We start from the raw sequence: 25,820 nt of genomic DNA, 5'->3' as shown, positions 1-25,820 counted from the left end.
TTTATTACGACTTTATGTAATCTATCAGGTTTTTAAGCTGATAAGACGTGATATGCCTGCGGCTTAGAAATAGGTTTTTAAACCAAGTTTTTATACGCTCTTTACAGCTCGCTTACAGTGAATATTTTGCTTAGCGAAAAGACAAGCAGATAAGTTTTATTCAATGAATTTATAGATATCTACAAAGTGTTTTAAAGTTGCTTGTATTGTTAAAGCTGATTGGCAATTTAGACTGCATCACCAAACCTTAAAGGGCTTAGCAAATCCATGACAAAACCTCAATAAATAATGTCTAAGAGCAGAAAGGATACAAATTGTTACTTGGACTGGTATTCATGTAGGTGACTATATGCCAAACAACTTTCTCGAAGATAGCAAAGCGATTCAACGTCTATGAAAAAAGTTATACCCTAGGCAAAGTAAAGCGAAGTATTGAGATTTCATTACTGATATTGTTACTTTAATTCTCGAGCGATCGCGCTCTTATATTTTGTACAACACGTTGAAAAAATCTCGCTTTTTGTACCCAGCATTAGCGCGGTGCTGGCAGTGGTGGCCAACCGCACGAGTTACGGAAGGTTAAATGTATTGAAAAAAAAACAATTATAATGTTTCGCCTCACTTTACCTAGATTATAACTTTTTTTACAGATGTCGGATCAATTTGCGATCCGCGACAAAATTGTTTGGTAAATACAGGGGATAATAAAAGTAATCGGGACAAAGTTTCCACTTTACAAAAAAACGTTCAACTAGCTGTAACTTTTCGAAAAGTGCATCAAATATTCTCAATTTTTTACTGTTAGTTGATCAACTAGTTATGTATAAATAATGGTTAAGGGCCCATATAGCCGAGGTGGTAAACGCACGGGTATTCAGCATGACCATGCTGAGGGTGACGGGTTCGATTCCCGGTCGGTCCAGGATCTTTTCGTAAAGGAAATTTCCTTGACTTCCTTGGGCATAGAGTATCTTCGTGCCTGCGACACGATATACACATGCAAAATGGTCATTGGCAGAGGAAGCTCTCAGTTAATAACTGTGGAAGTGCTCATAGAACACTAAGCTGAGAAGCAGGCTTTGTCCCAGTGAGGACGTTACGCCAAGAAGAGGAGAGGAGGTATAAATAATGGTGCAAATTAAAAAAAAGATCGGATGATTAGTAATTTCGGGTTGAAGTCAGAAGATTTTTTTTGTGCAAATTTAGTTTCGCGGCCGGGGGTGTGCTACGCCAACCGGAAGTTTTCGTGTCTTGTGTATGATTGGGTTGCTAACAGTTCGGTTAGCTTTCGTTGTGCGGGTTTTCTCCGTGATTCCACCAGTGAAACGGCCGACGCAATTCCACACCGTGAAAAGATTTACTAGTGTTCATTCGAAAAAATATGGGTACTCCTCGGAAGATTTGAATTTCAAAAGTGAATATGTTATCTAAAGTGGATCAAAATGCACGCATTCGGAATGTGGTCTAGCGATGACCGATTGTTCGCGTGACAGGGGTAAAACGGGTGGAAATCAAAATAAGTGGTGTTTACCTGGGTGGATGTTTCCATAGTGATGAAGTGCTGCCTCGGATGGCCTTTGGTGTATATTTTGTGCTACAAGAAAAACTAAACACGTGGCTTTGATTTTTCCGACTGAAGTGGAGCTACGCCATCTGGTGGAAATTTTACTGGAAAATTTTCTTTTGAAAGTTTGCGATTGTGTTTATCCGACGGTTTCGCCAGAGTATGACAGACTACGAGTAACTTGGTGAGATCTTTCCTATCAAAATGCTTAATTTTATTTATGTATACGTGTGAAAATTACTACACTAAATACGCGCCAGAACCAAAAATATAAATTTTTGATTCAGGAAGTGTTAATGCATTTCAGATATCCATTTGATATCCGGATGCATTAATGCGGGGCTTACTGTTGCAGAAGACGACCTCAGGATGCACGTGCGAGTCAAGGCATACCTCGAAATGGGTCGTTAGATGTACAGTAGAGCTATCACCTTCCATCTCCAGGACTAAAAATGTTTACGTCTATGCATAAAAGTAAATGGCCAAAACAGACGCAGACATTTTTCTTCCATAAAAGCACTGCCGGTCAGTGGGCGATGGATTGTACATACATACATACAAATTAAAAAAAAGATCGGATTTTTCTACACAAAATTAGAAATATTCTAGAAAAGGTGAAATAATCCTATAGTCAACTTTGAGCTGTTGTTACATCTCTGGATTCAACATTGATTGCAATGATTTTTTGAGCATTTATGACTTATATAATGAGCTTTGAAAAACTTTCGAGTAAACCTCAAATTCTTAACACAGAAGAAAATTATAACGATTCGATTATTTTTCTAATATAACACCAATTTATCCAAAACTTCAACATCGTTTCAAAATTCGAGATGGTTATTATAGTTCATTTAAATTCCCCTTATTTATTTGAATATATTTATATATAAGTTTTGAAGGAAAGGAACCAAATGCCCATCAATAAATTGAAAAAGTAATGAGATGCATATTAAAAATAGATTAGTTTACTGAAAAACCATACAGTAAATGAAATCGCTATAACTTTTTCTTTCTTGCTAATAATTTTAAATTATGTCAAACGTTTTTTAAAGTTCATTATATAAGTCATAAATGCTCAAAATTTCATTGCATTCGGTTCATTGAATGCGGAGATATAGCAGCTCAAATTTGAATGATTATATTCTAGAATCTTTCTAACTTCATGTACAATAAATCCGTTATTTTTTTAAATTTAGACCACTGATATAAAATTAGTTGATCAACTTACAGTTCAAATTTGAGAATATTTGATGCCCTTTTCGTAAAGTTACAGCTAGTTGAACATTTATGGAAAGGGAAAATTTTGCCTGTCCCGGCTATTTTTACTACCTAGCGGCAAAAATCTAAAACTTAAGATTTCCGCATACATTTGGCCACGTTTCCCCATACAAGCTTTAAGCGTATTGAGCGCCCCTTAGGCTTAATCGATTTGACTCAAATTTTGAACGTAGCTCCTGGAAGTCTAAAACAACTAATTGTAGAGGTAAAAATTTATCGAAATGTTTGTTTTTCATGTAAGTGTGAGCCACCCCAGTGTTCAGGAGTTCAAAGCGGTACTGTTTTGAATAAACAATTCACTGCACAGTTGGAGCAGCATACGTTGTAGTCGTAGTCAAGTCTTTCCTTTATACTGCATTACGCTGGTGATCTAGGGTTTCCATCCTAGAATACAATCGACTATGATCATTCGACGGAGCTTAATAAATGAGTAAACGAATTCTGCTCTACAGTACTCAGTGTGTAATCAGTCAGACAGAATGATGCCACTCTATAGCAAGGTCGCTGCAGCATCTTCGTGGTACTGATAAGACGGAACCTGACAGTCTTTAAAATTGGATGATCGATCCTTTCCATGCTTCAGTCCTGCGTGAACCGTTATACTGATCGAGCGTTTGGAAAAGGTGCCAGTGGCCGGAAAAGTGTCGTGTGAACATAGTTGGTGAACCGAAGTGCTTAGATTATGATGTGTAATTTTTAAAACAAGAGCTTGAACAAATTATACCAAACTTATTCGTGAAGTTACTTGTAAAAGATCGACAAAATGCAGCGTGCGTTGTTGAACAGATCGCTTCAAAATGTTGGCCTACAAACTGTGGCCAACAGGCATCGACCGTTGCTGGCAATGTTGGTTAAACAGACTAGTGCTAACAAACAGCTGCAGCGCTATCTAGCCACCGTTGAGGAAGTGTTCCCCAACAAACCGGACTTTGCCTCACGCCACATCGGGCCTCGAAAAACCGACGTTGTTACCATGTTGAATTCGATTGGTTTTAAGGTAATTAAATCAAAAAGTTCACATATGGCAAATCACCGTAGTTTCCGCTGATAACGGTAGAACAACGTGGAACTTATCAGTCAGCAGGGAACACATGATTTAAAATAATAACAATGAGCTTCGCAATGTGTTAACCGTTTACCAAAAGAAACTGAAAGTGAAATTTCATTTGATAGTGAACAGATTACAGTGTTTTGTAGTAATCCAATTGAAATTCTTCTTGTATCTATGCTCTTACAGTCACTGGATGAACTATCCGAGAAGGCTGTACCGGCTGCTATTAAGTTCAACAGAATTTTGAACATCGAGGATCCTTTGAGTAAGTAATAATATATAGGGTACTAGTAATCAATCATCACTCCGACTTGTAGCTAAAATCTTACGCTTATCAAACATGCACTAGCAAGATTTTTTTTTTCGGGAATTAACCAAGCACCCATTCATTAAATGCGACAAGTTCCAACTATTACACTACATGAATACTTTGTCCATGCTTTTTCGTTGTTTTATGTATGAAATTAACTTTATAATAGTTAATGTGGCAATGAGTCGCGAATTTAAGGAAAAAAATGTGTATAAACCAAAATTTTTGAAATGCTTTCAGCACACAAAAAATCAGCAAAAGAAATTGCTGAATTGCAGAAACATTTTTGCTGACTTTCTGTAATTTGTATCACTGAATGCAATCAGCACACAAAAAATCAGCAAAGTTTACTGAATACCAGCAAAAAATTGCAGTGAACACTTGTTTGAAATATTGATATTTTTTACTATCCACCAAAAGAATAAAACGTTTATTAGCTTTTGCTGCATGACACGAAACGCTAAGAGGTGAATGAACCCGTTGGTTTAAAACCTCTCTCTCTCTCTCTCTTCTTGGCGTAACGTCCTCACTGGGACAAAGCCTGCTTCTCAGCTTAGTGTTCTGTGAGCACTTCCACAGTTATTAACTGAGAGCTTCCTCTGCCAATGACCATTTTGCATGTGTATATCGTGTGGCAGGCACGAAGATACTCTATGCCCAAGGAAGTCAAGGAAATTTCCTCTATAATAAACAAAAATGACACGAAACGTAGTTTTCGGCTTTGCGGAAGCGTTGTAGTTTGGGTCACAGAAGAACATGGATTCCGTAGTAGCTATGTAATGGTTACGATTTGGTATTGCTAACAATTCTCAATGTGCATAGTTCGAAAGCATCCAGTTTTAAAAAAAAGCCAAGATTATCGTCAATCACGTTCTTACGGCCATCTAGAATGCGTATGAATATTAATTCTACAGCAAGAGTTGCTACCAGAGACTGATAAATCCTCTGCACTTTCGCGTTTGTCGAGGGAAGAAGTTTTTGAGAAATTGAATGATTGACAGTGGAATCATTTAAGCCACCATATAGAAATCCCAAGTAACAATGACAGCTGAATAACAGCTTATTCAACCAAAATTTGAAAAATCAAGTTTAAGAGCGGTTTATTCATCTCTTGTATACAGCAATAATGTTTGTTGGGATAACTTGTGATTATTTAATAGCTGCGAGATAATAGTCCTGTTCAATGGAATAGGCCCCCACAAAATTTTACTTCACGAAAAAATGAAAAGCAAAAAAAGTAATGCAGCTTTGTTAAAGACCGCAAAGTGGTCCTACGCTTGATCAGAAAGTTATACACCTAGGTAAAGTGAGGTGAAACATTCTTGTTTTTCAAGCACATGTAAAGGATTGTGTAGTACCCCGGACAGACATGTGATACGAGTGTGATTCCTGTACAACGGTAAGCAGTGTCAAGAAAATGTTAACAAGACTGACTTGAACTGAGAGAGTTTTCAGTATGGCACTCATTTCAAGCGCAATTGCACAGTGATTCTTGTATAACATGTGTGTCATAAGTATAAAGGAATAAGATCAATAATGAAGTCTCAATGTGTTGCCTCACTTTGCTTAGGGTATAACTTTCTTCGCAGGCATCGAATCACTTCTCGGTCTTCGACAAAGTAGTTGTGGCATAGAATACCAAAGGTTTGGAAGCTTATAGCGCCACCTAGCGGCAAAAAAATCGTCGGAAACTTAAGGTTTATGCATACATTTAGCCTAGTTTTCACATGCAAATTTCAAGCTCGTTGAGCGCCCCCTTATACTTCATCGATTTGACTCAAATTTTGAACGTAGTTTCTGGGAGTCTAAAACAACTGATTCAGGAGGTAAGACTTGACATCTTTCGATCTTCATGTTTTTTTTTATTTATTTATTTACCATCAACAAAATTCTAGCGGAACTTTAAAACTCTAGAAATTGAAGTGTTAAAATGTTCCTCCTGAATTTGTTTTTTTTTTCTGTCTAATGTTTTTGCAAACATTTTTAAGAATTTTCCAATAGAGTTCTTGGAAGAATTATAGCATTTTTTCAAAAATTGGAAGTATTTTTGGGACTCTTAAGTTTGATTTTGCTTAGACAGCTTACGACTTACTCATCAAAGGGTTGAAACATATTTTGGAGGGAATCTAGCATGGATTTAAAACAGATTATTTTGAGAAAATTGCAGGCAAAATTTGTGAAAAAAATTGACTAAAAATGGATTCGCGCTAAAATTTAAGTTTTTTTCATTCTTTATGAAATTTAGAAATTCTCTTGAGTTTTTGCAAAACGACAGCTTCATCGGTAGGATTGTGAAACTAATTTTACTACAAACTTCTCGAAAATTTCAGCTATATATTCTTTATGCAATTTCTCAATACACTGTGGCATGAATTTATAATAAATCTGGAATCTAATGCCCCACGAAACAAGCAAAAAGCATTTTTTTACTTTATATACATTTCTCTTATCATTGTTTTCGCGCTAGAACTACAAATCTGTTATGAGTTATTTAAGTGGATATCAACATTTTTCACAGCTCTTCTTGTTATTCTATATTCAAATACATCCAAACCGGCATTAATATCTTCATTAGTACATTTTGTGAGAATTATTAGTATTTTTTTTTCTATGTTGTATGAGTTAAAATGTATCCACCATATAGAGGGCCCCTACAACACTGTGGCCCGGGCCCTACATTCGTTAGTCCGGACCTGCACATAGCCCGAGATGAACAAAATAGACATTTGGTCAAAATTAGTGAGTCTATCCTAGCTGATAAAGTTGTCTAAGAGCATGAGCAAATAAAATGTGCGGTTGGATGCCAAACATCGTTTTTTAGGAATCCGGCGAGGATCGGATGGACAGTGTTTTTGCCATTTCTATGTGGCATAATTTCACTTGATCCAACAGTCCATTTTAGCGGAACAATGAAATCTATAAAAGCTATGATACTTAACCCTCTAATACCCAACCCCGCCTTTAGACGGGGTATATTTTGAGCATTTTTGTAATTTTTGTTTCGTGAATAATCAAAATTTTTATATTTTTGGCTAATATTTAGGACTGTTCTGTATATCTCAAAATGGGTTTTGGTGTCTTTTAAAACGTATTTACATTTTTTTAAAAATCATTGAAAAATTGATGTCTTAGTCACCTTTTAGACGTCATTGTTTATTTTGTATTTGATCGCTACAATTAACATATTTTAAATTTTTCCCAAATCATTCTATCATAGTAAAACAGTTTAAGGGAGTCGAATACACTCTAAAATCATTTTCCTTTAAATTACACGGAAAATAAAAATTTCCATGAAAAAAAATTAAATAATAATATTTCAACAATAGTCATATAATCTCAAAATGTTTTCGTCTCAAAAAATCCGTATCCCGAATTGGCTTCCAGAAAAAATATGAAAATGCAGGGATGTTCAAAAATAAAAATTAGAAAAATTAAAAAAAGAAATTTACAAAATCGAGAATTAAAAAGAATCATCTTCCAAAACATGCTTAAATCGATTTTAGATGACGAAAAACGATATTTAGATCAAAATCAAAAATTTGGGTATTAGAGGGTTAATTGTGGACTTCGATTTGAATAGGTTGCACCCACCCGGGCCTATACAGCCGCAGCTATAAAAGCATGGGTATCCTACATGGCAGTGCTAAGGATGACGGGTTCGATTTCCTGCCGGTTCAGGAATTTTTCGCAAAGAAAATTTTCCTTGACTTCGTGCCTGCCACACGACGTACACATACAAAATTATTATTTTCAGAAAAAGCTTTCAGTCAAAAACTGTGTGAGTGTTCATAGAACCAGGGATGGGATCATTCATTCGCAAAGAATTACATTCACTTGCTACTATCTCAGTTCACAAGCATGCTATCAAAAAAACAATGTATGGATGAATTTAACCTTGTAGTTTAATCTGAAAGTTTGCCGAATGACATTAGGGTCGCACACGCATACCAAAGTCGTGAGCGAGCTGTAAAGGTAACTCTCCACGCCGTGAATGTAAATAACATTCACGCCGTGTAGAGTTGCGTTTGCTGGTTTCTGTTGACTTAATTATTGATGCTACGCTAGTACATTGTTCTACAAAGTTTTAGGTAAAACAAAAATGAAAATGTGTTCCATACATTGATTTTTGCTACGATGCTTCTGAAGCGAGTTAACAGCAAGTGAATGTAACTGATTGCAAATGAATGCTCCCATCCTTGCATAGAACACTAGCTGAGATGCAGGTTTTGTCCCAGTGGAGACGTTACGACAAGAAGAAGGGGAATGTACCCCTGTTTTACAGCAAACTGAACGGGTGTTCAATAAAAGATGTAAATTTCTTCAAATAGCTCTTAAGGCTTTTTACGGATTCATCAGCATCGGCAGCCATGTTGGATATGTGACTCGAAGTGGTAATAGGGTCCTAAAATGAAAAATATTTTCCCAATTTTGCTGCATAACACGAAGGAGCATGCTTTTCTGATCTCAATGGTATTTTTTCCGAACTTAAACAATGGCAGAATAGTTAGTAAACTCGAGAATAAAATAATGGTGAGCAGTTTTCTATACCGAAAAAGAACGCTGTTTAGCGGGACAGAACCAGCCAGGTCTTGGTGGAGACTTATAGTAGGATCTAAACGTGATATGGAACTGAGGAAATAGGAGATCTAGTCACGATGGTAGTTCAGAGTAAACTAACGTTCACATATATTCCTTTCATCGTTTTCACCTTCGTTACGACCTCTCTTCGGAATGACGAACATCAAATGACATATCGAACGCGCTAGGGGTGCGCAAGTAGTACATACATATCAATTCTTCCCCCTTTACATAGATCAAACTTATCTGATCATAAACTTAATCTTAACTTAATCCATATTTGCTATCAACAAAAAAACATTGTTTCAATTTCAGAAATTTTGTAAAAATGATTTGATAAACTCATGAGTTCAACTGTAATAGAAATCATCACTACGAAACACTTTCTTCGTGCGTTTGGATCGACGGAGTTCCGTTAGGCAGCTTCCTGAGTCCTGGCGTTTCCTCTTAGCGCCTCCCTTCGGAGTTCGGTCTCGATTATCCTCACCATTGGGCGGGTCGTCGACAGCGGACAGATTGTCGCTTGTTGGTGTTTTGCGCCCAGGGGACATCAGGGGTTCGTTGCGTGGTTCCTGGCTCGTAATCCAAACATTGGGGCTTTGCCATTGCATAGACCCCTTACAGACTCTGATCTGCGTCCTGTGTGCTATTACTTCCGCGTTTCCAATGCATATCTGGAAAATATTTCGAGAAATTTTTTTAATAAAAATGGCCTTTAACCATCTTGCCTGGTTATGGGGGTTGTGATTCTTATACCATAGTTCATCCCCAGCAGTCAGTTTGTCCAAGGCATCTTCTTGAGCTTTCGGAATTATTCCGCTTTGATGCCTAGAATGAACATCATCATGTGGGTGCGAAATGTCTATATACTTTTTGTAATGTTTTCGTGGATCAACTAAGTCTAAAATAGTCTTTGGTTTGTATGCGAAAATTTTCTCCGCCGGAAAAACTCCCTCCTTTGTCAAGTTGTTGTTTCTATAATTAAATAAAAACAGATTTATCTGGTCTTCCAGTTCCAACTCCGAAATTTCGGGATCCATGAGGAATCTCTTGAGGACTTCCTTCACAGTTCTCACCAACCTCTCAGCTTGGCCGTTACTTGCTGGGTTATAAGGTGGACTTTTCATTACTTTTATCCCTTGCTTCTCTAGGAAATCCACGAAACCCCGAGAGTTAAAAGGAGGACCATTGTCCGAAACCAAAACGTCTGGTAGACCAAAGCGCGCGAAATAAGCCACTAACTTCCTTAAAACTTTATTACAATCTGTACCATGTACCATTTTTTCCACTTCTATCCATTTGGAGTAGCTGTCAACAATCAACAAATAGGTACGATGCCCATAATAGAAAAAATCAATATGGATTCTACTGAATGGTCTAGTAGTTGGTGTCCATTTGGCTATCTCCTTAGGCTTTGGAATAATTGCCATGCTATTACAGCACTCACAGTCGGTTACATATTTTTCAATATCGGTATTTATACCAAACCAATACACCGTATTTCTTGCTAATTGTTTCATTTTGACTATTCCCGCGTGGTTTGCATGCAGTAATTTCAAGATTTTTTTCTGATATACTTTTGGTATGATTATTCTGTCCATAAAAAGAAGACAATCGTCCACAAGCTCTAAATTCAAATAATTTGAGTAAACATCTGCAAATTGCCTATCCACTCTTTCCGGCCAGCCATTTAGCATGAAAGATATTACTTTTTGTAAGAACTCGTCCTCTTTAGTTGCACTGGCGATTACTTTAGAATCAATTGGGAATTCGTTACTGAAATTTATACTGCTAATGGCTTCCGAGTCTATCTGGCTAGGAACTTCCTGCTGCAACGGGAATCTTGAACAAAAATCCGCATTCCCTAATTTATGCGATGGTCTATAAATTATGTCGAAATCATATATTGACAAGTCTAATACAAATCTTTGCAGTCTTGTAACAAAAATTGAATTCCTACCCTCTTTACCAAAAATACCAACTAAAGGTTTATGGTCCGTGTAAACAGTGAAATGTTGTCCATAGAGATACTTGTGGAATTTCTTAATGGTGCAAACTAAAGCCAAAGCCTCCAAATGCAAGATGGGGTATTTCCTTTGAGCCGAATTCAATGAGAATGAAGTGAAACTTATTGGCTTTTCAACATCGTCTACCACATGAGCTATTAATCCTCCCAAACCATAACTTGAAGCGTCCGAAATTACCACCATAGGCTTCTTAGGGTCATAGAATTCCAAAAGATCTGTCTCAATAAGCAAATTTTTGCTTTCAAGAAAGGCTTTTTGACAATGGTCGTCCCAAACGTACTTTGTATTATTCTTCAGTAAATTATATAGAGGATATAATTTTGAAGATAAGTTTGGTATGAATTTATGATAGTAATTTAAAAGTCCTAGGAATGATTTGAGTTCAGATTCGTTTTTTGGGGCATTTGCCTTTTCGATGGTTGAAATTTTGTCTGAGCAAGGTCTAAGTCCTTTATCACTAATAACATGACCCAAATGTGTCAGCTCCGTTACAAAAAATTTGCACTTTTCAAAATTCACTTTTATATTAACATTTGCCAATCGCTCTAAAACCAATAAAAGTTTCCTCTTACATTCTTCTAGAGTTTTCCCTGCTATCAAGACATCATCAAGGTAACATGAAACATGTTCTATTCCTTCTAGTACCTTGTCCATTACTCTTTGAAAAATAGAGGCACTTGAAGATGCCCCTTGTGGTAATCTGTTGTATTTGTATAATCCCTTCATTGTATTGATTACCACAAATTGCTTGGACCTCTCCGTCAATTCTAGTTGGGTAGGGGTAGGCGGGGCAATATGGACACCCGGGGCAGAATGGACACCCTCAATATCTTGAAATATGCGAACTTTTTTGAACTTTTAATGATTGGAGAATATAGTCCATTTATCTAAAACGTAATTTCAGGAAAGAAACATTCGAAATTAAAATTATACTTGATTTTACACGAATAAGTTGCGTCCTCCGTTTTTTGTGCATGGAAATTATAATTTTCACACCATCTAAAATAAGATTTAGTGATTAATTTATTGCAGGTCGATTAAAACCTGATATTTTTAGAACACATGCAAATAGTTTTGCTGTATCTACATGCTTAACATGTTTATGTTTTCTTCTTTATTATATCAAAAATCAAGTTTGGAAATATCTTCTGCTGCCGGGGCAAAATGGACACTCACCTTTTTGAAAGAAGCGGCAAGGGAAAAATATAACCTAAATCACAAACCAACCAAATTCTTCGATTTCAGTATATTTTCGGTTAAATGTTCACTATAGTAGACATAGGGTGAAACAAATTGATCAAAAAACGACAGCAGTGGAAAATAGTTGTTCTAGGCACAGCTGTACATGCCGACAAAAACGAAGCTTTATCCAAAACAGCCTGAATTTAAATTAACTGAACAAAATGAACTACTTCGGCGTATTATTCATCCATAATAGTTGTTTTGTAATGAAATGACTTTATAGGCGTAAATAATGTACGAAATTCGTAAAAGTCTCATGGTGTCCATATTGCCCCATGGGGGTGTCCATTCTGCCCCGTATGCTTGAAGACGGTCATGAAAAACTAACATTTTTCAAAACATTTTTTGAAGTGGATAAATCATTTTTCTTCGTGAACATTCTTATGCAATAGATGCTAAATAGACTTTAAAAGGATACTTGTATCAAAAAACTAAACTTTTTTGACATCTTGCCAGGTAAAGTTGGCAAAAACCTTAGGGTGTCCATATTGCCCCGCCTACCCCTATATGCGCCTTCTAAATCAAGTGCACAGAAAATTTTACAACCGGCTAAATTGGAAAAAATATCCTGTGAAGTTGGTAAAGGGTATGTATTCGGGACAATGGCTTTATTTATTGACACTTTACAATCGATTACTAACCGAATTTCACCGTTCTTCTTCATAACAACGATAATTGGAGAAGCCCATTCACTACTTTCAACTGGTGTAATAACCTTTTGTTCCTCTAATTTATCCAAATACGTTGAAACCTTATCCTTTAATCTATAAGGAACCTCATACGCCTTTTTGAATATCGGAACTTCATCCTTCATCATTAGCTCTGCTTTAAATCCAAGTATGGGCGTCGAAAAATTCTTTTTGAATACTGTAGGGAATTGTTTTTTTAAATCTTCTATGGCAATTTTACCAGAGTCCATATTTACGTTGTTAATGTGTAAGCCATTCATGAAGAACTGTCTCCAGTTTGGGTAAAATACATCAAGCCAAGTTCTACCTAAAAGTGGGTAGAAATCATTTTCGCCATCTAAAACTAAAAGTTGCATTAGCTCTTCTCTTCCATTGAACTTCACTGAAACCCTTGCTTCGCCTGCAATTCTCAATTTTGTCCCATTTACTACCATCAATGGCTCACTGTAACTACGGAGAGGATTATCAAACTTTGAAAAATATCGCCTTTTACTTATAACCGACACAGAAGCACCACAGTCGACTTCCATTTCAAGGGATTTGCCTTCAATAACGACTAACACCAAACACGGATTACTAATCTTATTAATAGAAGACACCTGCATGCATTGTAGATTACCTGAGTCACTGTCCTCGGTATCCTCTTCGTCTCTGGTTTGCATCCGGCTTAGCAACTCGTTTATGTGTCGGTCAGATGATGGTCCAGGCCTATATGATTCTACCAGATTGACGGCGTCGCGGTTCAGGTTCTTTAGTTTGAAGCACTTCTTCCGGATATGTCCCTTGATACCACAAAAATTGCATATCATTTGGGAATAGTCCGGACGCTGCCATTGCCGCTGCCCTCCGACTCGACCATCTTGCCGGTAGTTGTCCGCTTCAGCACCACGCCGGTCTCTATAAGATGGCTGTATTTTCCCTGGCGATTTAATTCCTAGTCGGGATTTCACTGGGCCTCTGCTACTAGTTCCACCTGCATTGTGTCCAAAACCCGATTGGTTCCTAGCTAAATCATAGACCCGAGACAATCTATTTGCTACAATTCCATGTGTCCCACTCGACCTATTATTTACTGCTGCTACCATATTTGAATTTCCTGAATTTGGTTGTTCAGCAGCTCCGGCATTAGCCCGGGCTACCTCCCATGTAGCAATTAGCTTTTCAGCGCTTGCTAAAGTAAGCTTATCCTCGCTTTAAGAGTCGTTGTCTAACCTTCTTGTCGCTTATTCCAGCAATAAGGCGATCAATTATGGCCACTTCCTTAAAGTTTTCGAAACCGCAAAATTCGGCCTGAAGTTTGAGGTTCAAAACAAAATCCTCTACACTCTCGTCTGGATTCTGTATTCTAGTACTAAATTTATATCTTTGAACTAAATCCGTATGTGTTTTGTCTAAACGACTTTTAAGTTTTGAAACAATGTCGTCCAATGAGGCTTCCTCAAAATTCCCTGCCGGATAGAGCAGTTTCATTTCGGCAAAAATTACCGGACCACTTATCGTGATAAAGTATGCCTTTTTCTCGTCATCTCTTATTTTGTTCACCCCGAAAAAGTATTTCATCCGGGTGTACCAGTCATTGAACGATGTTCCCCTACGGTAGGGTTCAATAGAAACAGCCACACTGGTACTCATTGTCAATCAAACAATCACTCAAAAGTAAAGGAACAATATAGTATTCAAACGTTTTTCACCGACCTTTCGTACCGGGCTTGTTCGTTGATCAATTACTGGTTTTTCTCCTCCTGCCTTGGAAAAAGCGCCCACCAAATAATTCCGTTGCACTTTCGCTTAATATTTCGACCTTTTCCGTTTCGTATGATAATGCGAATTGTCCGCAATAGAAGCAAACCTGCTGCAAACAGCCGGTCGTCCGAGTCTACCCTGGGAGCAGGCACAAACGGGATGACAAATTTGGCCTCCAAACCAATGCAGTAGCCAGAAAGATGTACGAGCTAAAACTTTTTCTGTTAGCTTTGCACGCGTTGCTTTTAGAAACACTGCTTTTCTCGCCGCCACTTTTCTATACCGAAAAAGAACGCTGTTTAGCGGGACCGAACCAGCCAGGTCTTGGTGGAGACTTATAGTAGGATCTAAACGTGATATGGAACTGAGGAAATAGGAGATCTAGTCACGATGGTAGTTCAGAGTAAACTAACGTTCACATATATTCCTTTCATCGTTTTCACCTTCGTTACGACCTCTCTTCGGAATGACGAACATCAAATGACATATCGAACGCGCTAGGGGTGCGCAAGTAGTACATACATATCAAGCAGGTCTTGTTTGACTTCCGAGGTCAACCTTGATGTAACGAAAGTGAAACGACGGGTTGCAAAAGACATCACATTGGCTCACTTTTGACAACAAATGTTCCTGTTTGACATACACGGTAAACAACATTTATCCAAAATTGAATGCTAAACAAGGAGTGTTGCAAAAATATTTAAAATTTTTGAAAATAAATTTTATGGGCTTTACCTAATAGGAATACTTTAAAAAATGAGTAAACATGTCGTTTTAATCAATGTTTGATCGAATTATGCAGAAATTGAGATAGGCCTTTAGGAGCCTATTCTCTGCCACCAAAGCGATATTCGTATTAAAAAGTATCATCCTATATGCTCACCCGCAGTGATTGCGATGATACTTTTTCTGCTGCGTTGCTGCAGAATTGACAGTTTTTTATCACTTCAAAAACGCAAGGCAAACAACCATTGAAACTCAAAGAGTCAATGATTCGTTTGAAAGTTTAGTGATGCATCATGACACCTTAAAAATATATGATCTTTCTATAATATAAAAATGAATTTCTGTCTGTCTGTCTGACCTTTATGCATTTGGAAACTACTCAACCGATCGGTGCGAAATTTTGTATGTGGGTATGTTTGAGGCCAGGGAAGGTATAAGTTTGGTTTGAGACCTCTACCACAGACAAACAGACGTATCACTTGGAACAAAATGCGATAAAAATCATCGTCTCGCAAACATAATAGCCCAATGCTAATTATGCTGTAGTACGCAAACCCACTGAGTAGATGGCGGTAGTGAGCAAACGTCAAACAGGAGCAAAAGCGATGCGTGCGCCATGAGCGAGCGATTTGCGAACTACAGAATATTTGAATAATCCGGTAAAAATAAATATGAATTAAAAACCGGTTAAAAGGGAAACGATGGGAAGTGAGTAGAGTGAGACGTCTGTTTGTCTGTGCCTCTACGATCTCTGGAACGAGGGGCTCTCATACAGGATACAGATGACTTTGCGGGGCACGTCTCTACGGAACTTCATGTCAAAAAAACACAGTAGGTAGGCAGTACGACGTTTGCCGGGACAGCTAGTGATCTATAAAAATGGCAAACTATCTTCCATAAAGGTTTAATGTGCCTAGCACTTTTATGAAAAATATAATATTTTAGAAAATGGAACGTAGTAATATGTAGGATAGAAATTTAGTTCGCTATATGGGCTAGTTCCCGATACATCTGGTACTGACAATACATTCTCCCTTTTTCTAACGAACATAGAGTGCCGTACCACGGAAGATGATGTTCAAAGGCTCGTAAGAAGTAGTCTAGAAATTGATGATACAAGCAAAGTTAAGGTTAGAAAACTCATACCAAGAGGTTTATCAAATGATGAGCTAGATTATGTGTCATTCAAAATAACGCTAGATTCTAATTTGAAATGCATTGCCATGAAACCTACGACATGGCCGATAGGAGTAAAGTTCCGAGAGTTTGAAAACCGACGTTTAGTGTGGAGACCTCTGACATAGTAATTTAATAAGTGAAAATAGGAGAAGAATTCAATATTAACCTGATGCTTTATGTCAAATTTAGTTGAGAATTGTTTTTTGTAAACGAAAGCATTTTGATGTTTGTGTTATGAATCACATTGTTTTCTTGTTGCTGTTATTTTGTGTCAAATTAGGTAATAAGTTTTCAATTAAACCAACAAGGTTCGTTGAAATAATTCAATAAATAAATAAATAAATAAATAAATAAATAAATAAATAAATTTTAATCATCTAGTTAACAGAGCCCTATTTTTAAACTTTTACCAGAAACATCAACAAAATTAGTGTTATTTGCTACGTTAGCGTGTTTACTATAAGAGCTAGAAGAAACTTTTTTCAAATTGAAATGGTAGGTTATTGTTAGTGTATTTATAATTTCTGAAACAGTCTATATGTTTTTCATATGGTGAAATTCTTATAATTTCGAAGCAGCATCAAATAAGGTATTACGAGTGTTGGAATGTGTCCAGCATAAAAACAAGTGAATTGTTACCTTATCTACATGTATACGAAGAATTAACAATGGATGAAGTATTTTTTTTTTTTTTTTTTTTTTGATCAGAATTTACTACATAAAATAAAAATTTTAATGTTGTAGTCGATTCGGGGCGAAAAAGTGGGCTTACAAAGGCTTCCGTTTAGCAAATTTTCAGCCTTTTATCATGGAAAAATAAATCTCACTTAGGGGGGCGAAAATGTTTTTCGCAAGCTCCAAGGGGGCGAAACCTCCTAAAAGTTTGGGAAACACTGGTCTAAAATATCATGAAGGCTTTTTGTCCCGAGGATGCGTATTACTCCAGGTTACCCTACAAGTATTTAAAATAGGTTTCACGCATTTTATAGATTTTTTTTTCCATGATCTCATATCAAATCGCCGAAAATCACGTCGCTGAGCAGTGACAAAAAGTCAACATCAACACCAATCCGATAACCTTTCTTACTCATAAACTATTATCAGCAAACAAATGGATCGGAGGTTGCATGCCCGATGAGGTATTTGCGATTTGTATTTACTCGTACAGCATCTCATTCGAACTGCCAGGCCCCGCAAATCTCGACAAATCAGACGCCACGTAGCGTCGGTCCAAAATGTCTATCGCTCAAACGTTACAGGCTCTATAGAAACAGCCGTATCAACGTAAGCAAATCAAAATTGAATAGTAACCTACCAAACAAACAGAGAAATGACTGACGATGACGCAGAGCTTCAGCTCATCATATGAATTGCCTCAGTTTACGCTGCATGGAATATAAGCCGAAGCACTTTGACACCGAGCGTATACAAGATCAAGCGATTCTGTTACCCCCCGCAAGGAAAGTTTGATAAGAATGTGCACAAATCATGTGAATAAATAAAGCATGGTATAGCTGAGCTAATTGCCATGCGATGCACTTTGTAATGATCAGACAAACTGTTGCGGTATGTTGATGGGATAATCTAAACTTGTAGGGCGCTGTTCAAAAACTACGTAGACTCATTTTTGGCCAACTCAAACACCACACCCCCCCCCCTCTCGTACACTTTAGTTCATACAAAATTTTCTAAATTTGTATGAAGCGTAAACTTTGGCCAGACCCCTTAAGGGCTGCTTAGATGCAGGTTTTGGCCCAATATATGGCTGAATGATAACAAAAATACGTTCAGAATATCACATTTATTTTGCCTTTTCTTTTCTATCTTTTCTATGTTCTTTTTTCTTCACTCTGCGCTTCAAAAATAGGTTATTTATGCAATTTCGGATGTGCTGGACAGTATTTTTCTGCTTGAATGCGTAAAAGGTTGTGTATTTGAAATGCTACGCAACAGCTGTCTAATTTTCTGTAGCAGTTCAGTTGCCAAGGCCTCAAGTACACAGCATCAAATATTTGTCTGGGAATGAACTAAAGATCAACCATTTGCTTGACACTAATGAAAATTCGATCGAGTCAAAGATGTTCGAGCATTGGCTTCTTCTTGGACAAAGATTTGACCCTGTGAACAGCGATCTTAATTTAAGACAGTTTAGCAGTCGAACTGCTATGACAGAGCAGTAAGCAGGTGTAGATATAATGCTGAAATACGGCTTGTTTAAATGCTTATTGATTATCTGGGTAGCGGTGTACGCTTGTAGCTACGGACTTTATGACTCACTTTTTAGGAAAACACCAAGGTAAGATGCTGGCGAATTCCCAGCTTCATAAGTCGCACCCTATATCCATGGAAGGTGGGTGAAGAGGAAGAACGCGGCATCGAAGAATCGGCACTCTCAAGTTATGAAACAAATTGTGTGACCAAATTTTGACCGTATCACCTTCTTCTTCTTCTTTATGGCTCTACGTCCCCACAGGGACTTGGCCTGCCTCGCCTTAGTGTTCTTTCTGAGCATTTCCACAGTTATTAATTGAAGGGCTTCCTTTGCCTGCCATTGCATGATTTTGTATATTGTGAGGCAAGTACAATGATACACTATGCCCAGGGAGTCGAGAAAATTTTCCCGACTGGAACGGGAATCGAACCCGTTGTCTCCGGATTGGCGATCCATAGCCTTAACCACTAGGCTACCTGGAGACACCAACCGTATCACCCTTTAGTTTATTAACTCTATTGACTGGACACACAAAATCTAATGGTTTTCTTTGGTACATCGAGGTCTTGAAATTAGTCTACACTGAAATAAATTTTGTTGTAGAAACTATCGATTTCATAGTAAAATTACTAACCGTACCTATGATTCTCAACCGACAGCTATTTCCTGTTAATTCCACTAAAACACTGTCAATTTTACTAGCAGTGCTGTTAACATTACCAAAAATAATCTAAATTTAACAGCTGGGCATTGTATTTTTTTAACCATACCGTGTTGTAAGATGCGTGTCCAGGAAAAAATGACAATGTTTTGTTGTTGAGACGACTACGCTTTTAGTCAAATTTACTGCAATGCATTGTTACTTCAATCATATTTCAATGAACTTAGCAGATTTTGTTGTCGGTTGAGAATCATAGGTACGGTTAGTAATTTTACTATGGAATCGATAATTTCCACAACAAAATTTATTTCAGTGTATGGTGGAACTGCCCCACGCACGTTGCCGTTTAACCATTGTGATCAATCTTATATTCAGGCTTGACAGAAACTCTCGCGAGAAAATAACGAGGCAACTTCGGCGATTTTCTGAGGAAAGAAAATAAATCCCAGAAATTCAGGCCGAGCATTTTGAAAAGTCCTAACTGACATTTAATAATATCGGAGAAAATGCGACTGCTAAACTTAAATTCCAATTAAAACCGAGACGTATATAAACTTGTTTTACTTCTAGGGGGGGAATCTATCGTAGAGTTAAGAAAAGATGTTTATTTTGTACTTTTCTTACATTTTTCCATGTAGTATGTTAGTAAACTGAATTGAAATCATCTCATTTAACAGATGACTTGAACTCAACTCACATGAATTGCGGGCTTAGACGAGGCAAGTGAGATGATTTCATTTGACTTGAATGAAAAAGTTCAACATGTTCTAGTTTCGTTCAAGTCAAGTGAGTTGCTGAAATGAGATGAATGGTGGTGCTTCCACGTTCAATTCGCCAGGCATTATGCCTGGTTTACACTGTTCATGTGAAACGAGCATCTGACTTGCTAACTTCTCACACATGTTCAATCCAATGGAATGATGTGTTTAGACTGAGCAAATAACTTGAATGTCCACTTTCATGCTCTTGAATGCATCTCACCTGAAGCAAGTGTTTACATTGTTCAGCTCGTGCCGCGCGTGAGCAAACTGAATTGAATTCATCTCGCTTGAAAGAGGACTTGAAATCAACTCACATGAATCGGGGGTTTAGACGGGGCAAGTGAGATGATTCCGTTTGACTTGAATGAAAAAGTTCAACATGTTCAACTTTCGTTCAAGTCAAGTCAGTTGCTCAATTGAGATGAATGGTGGTGTTTACACGTTCAATTCGCATTCAATTAGGCATTTTCAACTGACTGGAATCAAGTCACTTGCACCGTCTAAACCAGGCTTTAGGCCGTAAAGCAATTTGGTAGTTTTATTAACCGTCAAGATAGCGTCTACGGTCGACCTCCCTTTCCGGGAAGCCTTCTTATGCCGTTTTAACCTTCCTTTTGCATCACGTTGGCAGCTGCTCGCTGACGTAGTGTATGGTTTGCGCACGTTCGCGTCGAAAGTAACGCTAATGCCAAAGGAGGGTTAAACTGATGAACGTGGTGGTCTGATATTAGGGGGCACCCATTTAGAACGTCACGCTAAAAAAAGGGAATTTTCAAGACCCCCCTCCCCCTTTGACGGGCTTATCATATTGTTTTGTCACACTTTTTACTTTTTAGAACCCCCCCCCCCTCACCCTTCTAAACGTGACGTACTTTATTGATACCCCCTTTACGACATTTTTAGAGGATTTGCCATACATTGTCGAGCAGCTTTCAATGAAGCACGTCTGGTAACATCACATAGCACAGCACTTTGTAAGTGTCGTTCGGAATGGTGATCACGTCGGCAGCTAGCTCGCTGACGTAGTATGTACACGGTATGACCCTAATACACAAGGAGGGTTAAACTTATAAATGATATTTAAACGAAAACCTAACTTAACTGTATATCTAACTTTTAGCTATCATATCGCATTAGATTAGCAACTGAACGACGAAAAATTGGAATTGCCGGAGCTGGGAATTACACCAATGTATATCTGCTTATGAAGCGAATTTGTTACCAACTGCGCGACTATTATATAGTTACTAGTTGTATAGTTACTCATCATTTTTTTTTTAATTTATCATTGCAGATGAACATGAACTGATCGATCGCATCCGGGCCATAGCCAACAAAAACGAAGTATGGAGATCATACATCGGTATGGGCTACCATAACTGCCTTGTACCGCACCCGATCTTGCGCAATATTTTCGAGAATCCTGGGTGGACTACCCAGTACACTCCATACCAGCCGGAAATCAGCCAAGGCCGGTTGGAGTCTTTGCTTAATTTCCAAACTCTGGTCACCGAGCTGACGGGCCTGGAAATCGCCAACGCTTCACTTCTGGATGAAGGCACAGCTGCCGCCGAAGCAATGAGCTTGTGTCATCGCTACAACAAACGGAAGAAGATTTTCATCTCCAAGAAATTGCATCCACAAACAGTAGAAGTTGTGAGAACTCGCCTCGAAGCCATGGGTATTGAAGTTTTAGTGGGATCTGTGAGAGACATAGACTTTGCAGATCATGAAATATCCGGTATTTTACTGCAATATCCCGATACTTTCGGAGATGTGCAAGACTTCGAACAAGTTTCGGCTGACTGTAAAAAGAATGGCACCCTCGTGGCCGTAGCAACGGATCTTTTGGCGCTGACTCTTCTTAGACCACCAGCAGAGTTTGGAGCAGATATTGCTATTGGATCCGCCCAACGTTTTGGAGTTCCTTTGGGATATGGTGGACCTCATGCTGCTTTCTTTGCGTGTCGTCAAAAACTCACTCGTCTTATTCCTGGTAGAATGATTGGTGTCACCAGAGATATGGATGGTCAAGATGCATATCGGTTGGCACTGCAAACTCGAGAACAGCATATTCGGAGAGATAAAGCCACTAGTAATATATGCACTGCTCAAGCGCTTCTCGCTAATATGGCTGCCATGTACGCCATTTATCACGGGCCTGAAGGTTTGAAGAATATTTCCAACAGGATTCACAACTACGCTTTAACATTGAATGCTGGATTAATCAAAGCAGGACACGAGCAACTCAACAAAGCCTTCTTCGATACCTTGCACGTTATTCCTCATGGAATGAGTACGACCGAGGTTAGAGCAAGAGCTGAAGCGAAGAAGATCAATTTGCGTTACTTCAGCGATGATTCGATTGGCGTTTCCATGGATGAAACGGTTAAGACTTCAGACATTGCAGATCTTTTATGGGTATTCAACTGTCCTAATGTGGAAACCACTCTGGCAGATCCGTTAGCAACAGCCTTGTCAGTTCACAAAACTCAATACAAACGTACCTCACCTTTCTTAACTCATCCAATCTTTAACAAGCACCATAGCGAATCGCGAATGGTTCGGTATATGAAGCAACTTGAGAACAAGGACATTTCACTTGTGCACTCCATGATACCATTGGGATCATGTACAATGAAGCTAAATTCAACAACCGAGATGATACCTTGCTCATTCCGGCACTTCACAGAACTTCACCCTTTTGCTCCGATAGAGCAAGCTAAAGGCTACAAGCAAATGTTTGATGAGTTGGAAAAAGATCTATGTGAAATTACGGGTTATGACAAAATTTCCTTCCAGCCAAACAGCGGAGCACAAGGCGAATATGCCGGTCTAAGAGCCATCCGCAGTTATCATGAGTCGCGGGGAGAAGCTAACAGAACCATTTGTTTGATTCCAATCAGCGCTCACGGAACGAACCCAGCCTCAGCTCAAATGGCTGGTATGCGAGTTGAGGCCATTAGGGTGAACACTCACAACGGAACGATCGATACTGCTCATTTGAAGGAGAAGGTTGAAGAACATTCTAAGAACCTATCATGCTTGATGATCACCTATCCATCAACGAATGGCATTTTCGAGGACAACGTCGTAGATGTTTGCGAACTTGTCCATCAACATGGTGGCCAGGTATATCTGGATGGGGCCAACATGAACGCTCAAGTGGGTTTATGCCGTCCTGGAGATTTCGGAAGCGATGTATCTCATCTGAATTTGCACAAAACATTCTGCATTCCTCATGGTGGTGGAGGCCCGGGTATGGGTCCAATTGGCGTAAAAGCACATCTGGCCCCATTCCTACCAACTCACCCGGTTATAGATCCTTTGGAGGGGTCGGAAAACAAAAGTTTCGGCGTTGTAAGTGCTGGGCCTTATGGAAGCTCGTCGATTCTACCGATTTCGTGGTCATACATCAAAGTAAGGTCTTTACAGGATAAACAATCTTGTTTGTTATAAAAATGTTAATGTTTTTCAGTTGATGGGTGGACGTGGCTTACGTCGGGCAACACAAGTAGCCATTCTCAATGCCAACTACATGTCGAAACGGTTGGAGAACCATTTCAAAACTCTCTATACTGATCCAAACACCGGTTTAGTGGCGCATGAGTTTATCATGGATGTTCGAGACTTCAAGAAAACAGCCAATATTGAAGCTGTAGACATTGCCAAACGCCTGATGGACTATGGATTCCATGCCCCAACAATGTCCTGGCCTGTTGCCGGTACGCTAATGGTGGAGCCTACCGAATCCGAAGACAAGGAAGAATTGGATCGTTTTTGTGAAGCGATGATTTCAATTCGCAAAGAAATTCTAGAAATCGAAGAAGGACGCATGGATGTACGAATCAACCCTTTGAAAATGGCGCCACACACTCAGAAACAGACTATATCTTCCGAATGGAATCGCCCGTATCCTAGGGAACAGGGAGCTTTCCCTGCGGTATGTCGAGTCGTTAGTAAGAGTAATACCCATTGAGTTTTATGTTAAAATGTTCTTTTTTTTCAGCCATTCGTCAAGCCAGAAACTAAAGTTTGGCCCACAGTCGGACGTATTGACGACCTGTACGGAGACAAACATCTAGTTTGCACATGTCCACCCATGGTTCCTGATTACGAATAAGACAGCATCCATTTATTAAGTAACGCCAAAATCGACATTTTACCCCCCCCCCCCCTCCGTTACGCTTTTTTGTATTAAAATCCTGAAAATTTTGAACGGGCCATAACGCTCGGCCGTACTACCCACTCCCCCCCCCCCCCTAGGGCGTTACGTGATTTGTGGACGGCTTCTAACTGGATTTGCAGTTATGTGTTGAATCATGAAAACGATACATTCAAAATACATGGAAAGTAAATGTTCAAATATCAAAAATACAACGAGAAATAAAATATTTGGCTTAATACAATTGTAATATGTAGAATGGTAATAAAAATAAGCATATGACTTCCATTTTTTTTTTCAAATAAGAAAAAATATCTTAACTTTTTTGCAATCTACTACAAATAACACGCAAACTCACAGGTAAAAAATTAGGGGTGTTGCTAACGCTGGCAGCCCTGATATTTTGAATAACGCATTGACCTGTGATACCTCCGATCAGACTCGGAGCGCACCATCTCTGACCTTGATCCTGCGTATCTACCGACGCGCAACGAACGTCAGGGTAACGTCAAGATGAGGGAAAATAATTGTGAATTAGAAAGTAATCTAAGTCATCAGAATTTCTTATATTGTGCATTGCGTATTAGGTGGTCAAATCAGCCTTTTGCACAGTAAGTTCGTTTGTAGTACAATCGATCAAACGATCAAACGATCAAATCTGACTATACATGTCAATGGTTGCTACTCCGTGATTGATCTGAGCTGGTACTAATTGCACTGGGATCCAATTGAATAAGGGCTGGGACACTCCACTTATTCTCAAAGTGCAAATCTAGCAGCTCATACATTTTGGATCAATAACGGCGCCGGCCACGTCCTTATAGTCAGTTGGGAAGGGAGAGGAATGTTAGAGTGTGCTGGTTGTTGCTACTAAAGACCGAGATCACCTCTGCATCCCCACAACCAGCACGGACTGGGGTATTTGTTAGACGGAAAGGATGGGAGATCTGGGAGTCACCGTTGGGTCGATCCATGGATAGGGGTTATTTATAGTGTTCGTAAGGTGATAGATTGTGTGGTGAATAAGGTGAGTGAATAAGGTCAAGCGGCACAGCACGCTTTTTGGTTGCATAACTTGTAGGCGTTACATACACTGTGCTGTCAGTGGAAGTTGGAAGGAAGGGAATAGTAGTTTACGCAACAAGGTGCAGAATGATGATTTTTACAGCACGAGCCGTACATTTATCCAACGAGGCTTGCCGAGTTGGATAATTACGATGAGTGCTGTAAAAATCGAGTTCTGCACCGAGTTGCGTACAACGTTTTTTGCAACTTCATAAATTACCACTTGAGGATAGTTTCAACAAAACTTTTTCATCAGACTGCACACTGATGTTTATAGTCATGTTAAAGGAAGTCTGATCATAGCAGGTTATACCGTGCAGTAGTCACAATTTTTCAAACCTGCGTCCAGAAAGCATCAATAAGTTGATCAAAACTGAAAACAGTGCTGTAATGGTTCATTACGCAACGCAAATCAATGCTGTAATGAACCATTACAGCACTGTGAATTTGGTGTGGGAAAGATGGCCTTTTCCTGTCAGATTTGCGTGAGGTAAAATGGCCTATTACGATGAGAAGTTGCAAAAACGACTTTTTTACAATTCGTTTCTGGTTCTAGCGATGGCTATGAA

At 38.7% G+C, this 25,820-nt stretch overlaps 1 protein-coding gene across 1 annotated transcript; it reads left to right on the top strand.

Annotated features, from left to right (window-relative positions):
* The first annotated feature begins 3,417 nt into the window (after positions 1-3,417).
* LOC109623011 (glycine dehydrogenase (decarboxylating), mitochondrial) lies at positions 3,418-24,661 on the top strand. The gene is made up of 5 exons (XM_020077468.3): positions 3,418-3,839; positions 4,080-4,158; positions 21,316-23,441; positions 23,500-23,964; positions 24,031-24,661. Exons 1-5 carry the CDS (start codon positions 3,606-3,608, stop codon positions 24,142-24,144), a joined length of 3,018 nt encoding a protein of 1,005 aa, XP_019933027.1. The 5' UTR covers positions 3,418-3,605; the 3' UTR covers positions 24,145-24,661.
* Positions 24,662-25,820: the final 1,159 nt, after the last annotated feature.

The sequence above is a fragment of the Aedes albopictus genome, chromosome 1, assembly GCF_035046485.1.
Source record: "Aedes albopictus strain Foshan chromosome 1, AalbF5, whole genome shotgun sequence".
Lineage (NCBI taxonomy): Eukaryota > Metazoa > Arthropoda > Insecta > Diptera > Culicidae > Aedes > Aedes albopictus.
Note: the sequence above shows the minus strand (reverse complement) of the source record. Positions and strands in the feature narration are given on the sequence as shown.

Excerpts from the sequence above, each read along its gene's own strand:
- LOC109623011 (XM_020077468.3), top strand. The coding sequence starts at position 3,606 with ATGCAGCGTGCGTTGTTGAACAGATCGCTTCAAAATGTTGGCCTACAA. Across the intron at positions 3,840-4,079 it reads TGAATTCGATTGGTTTTAAG|TCACTGGATGAACTATCCGA; the intron begins GTAATTAAATCA and ends ATGCTCTTACAG. Across the intron at positions 23,442-23,499 it reads TTTCGTGGTCATACATCAAA|TTGATGGGTGGACGTGGCTT; the intron begins GTAAGGTCTTTA and ends AATGTTTTTCAG.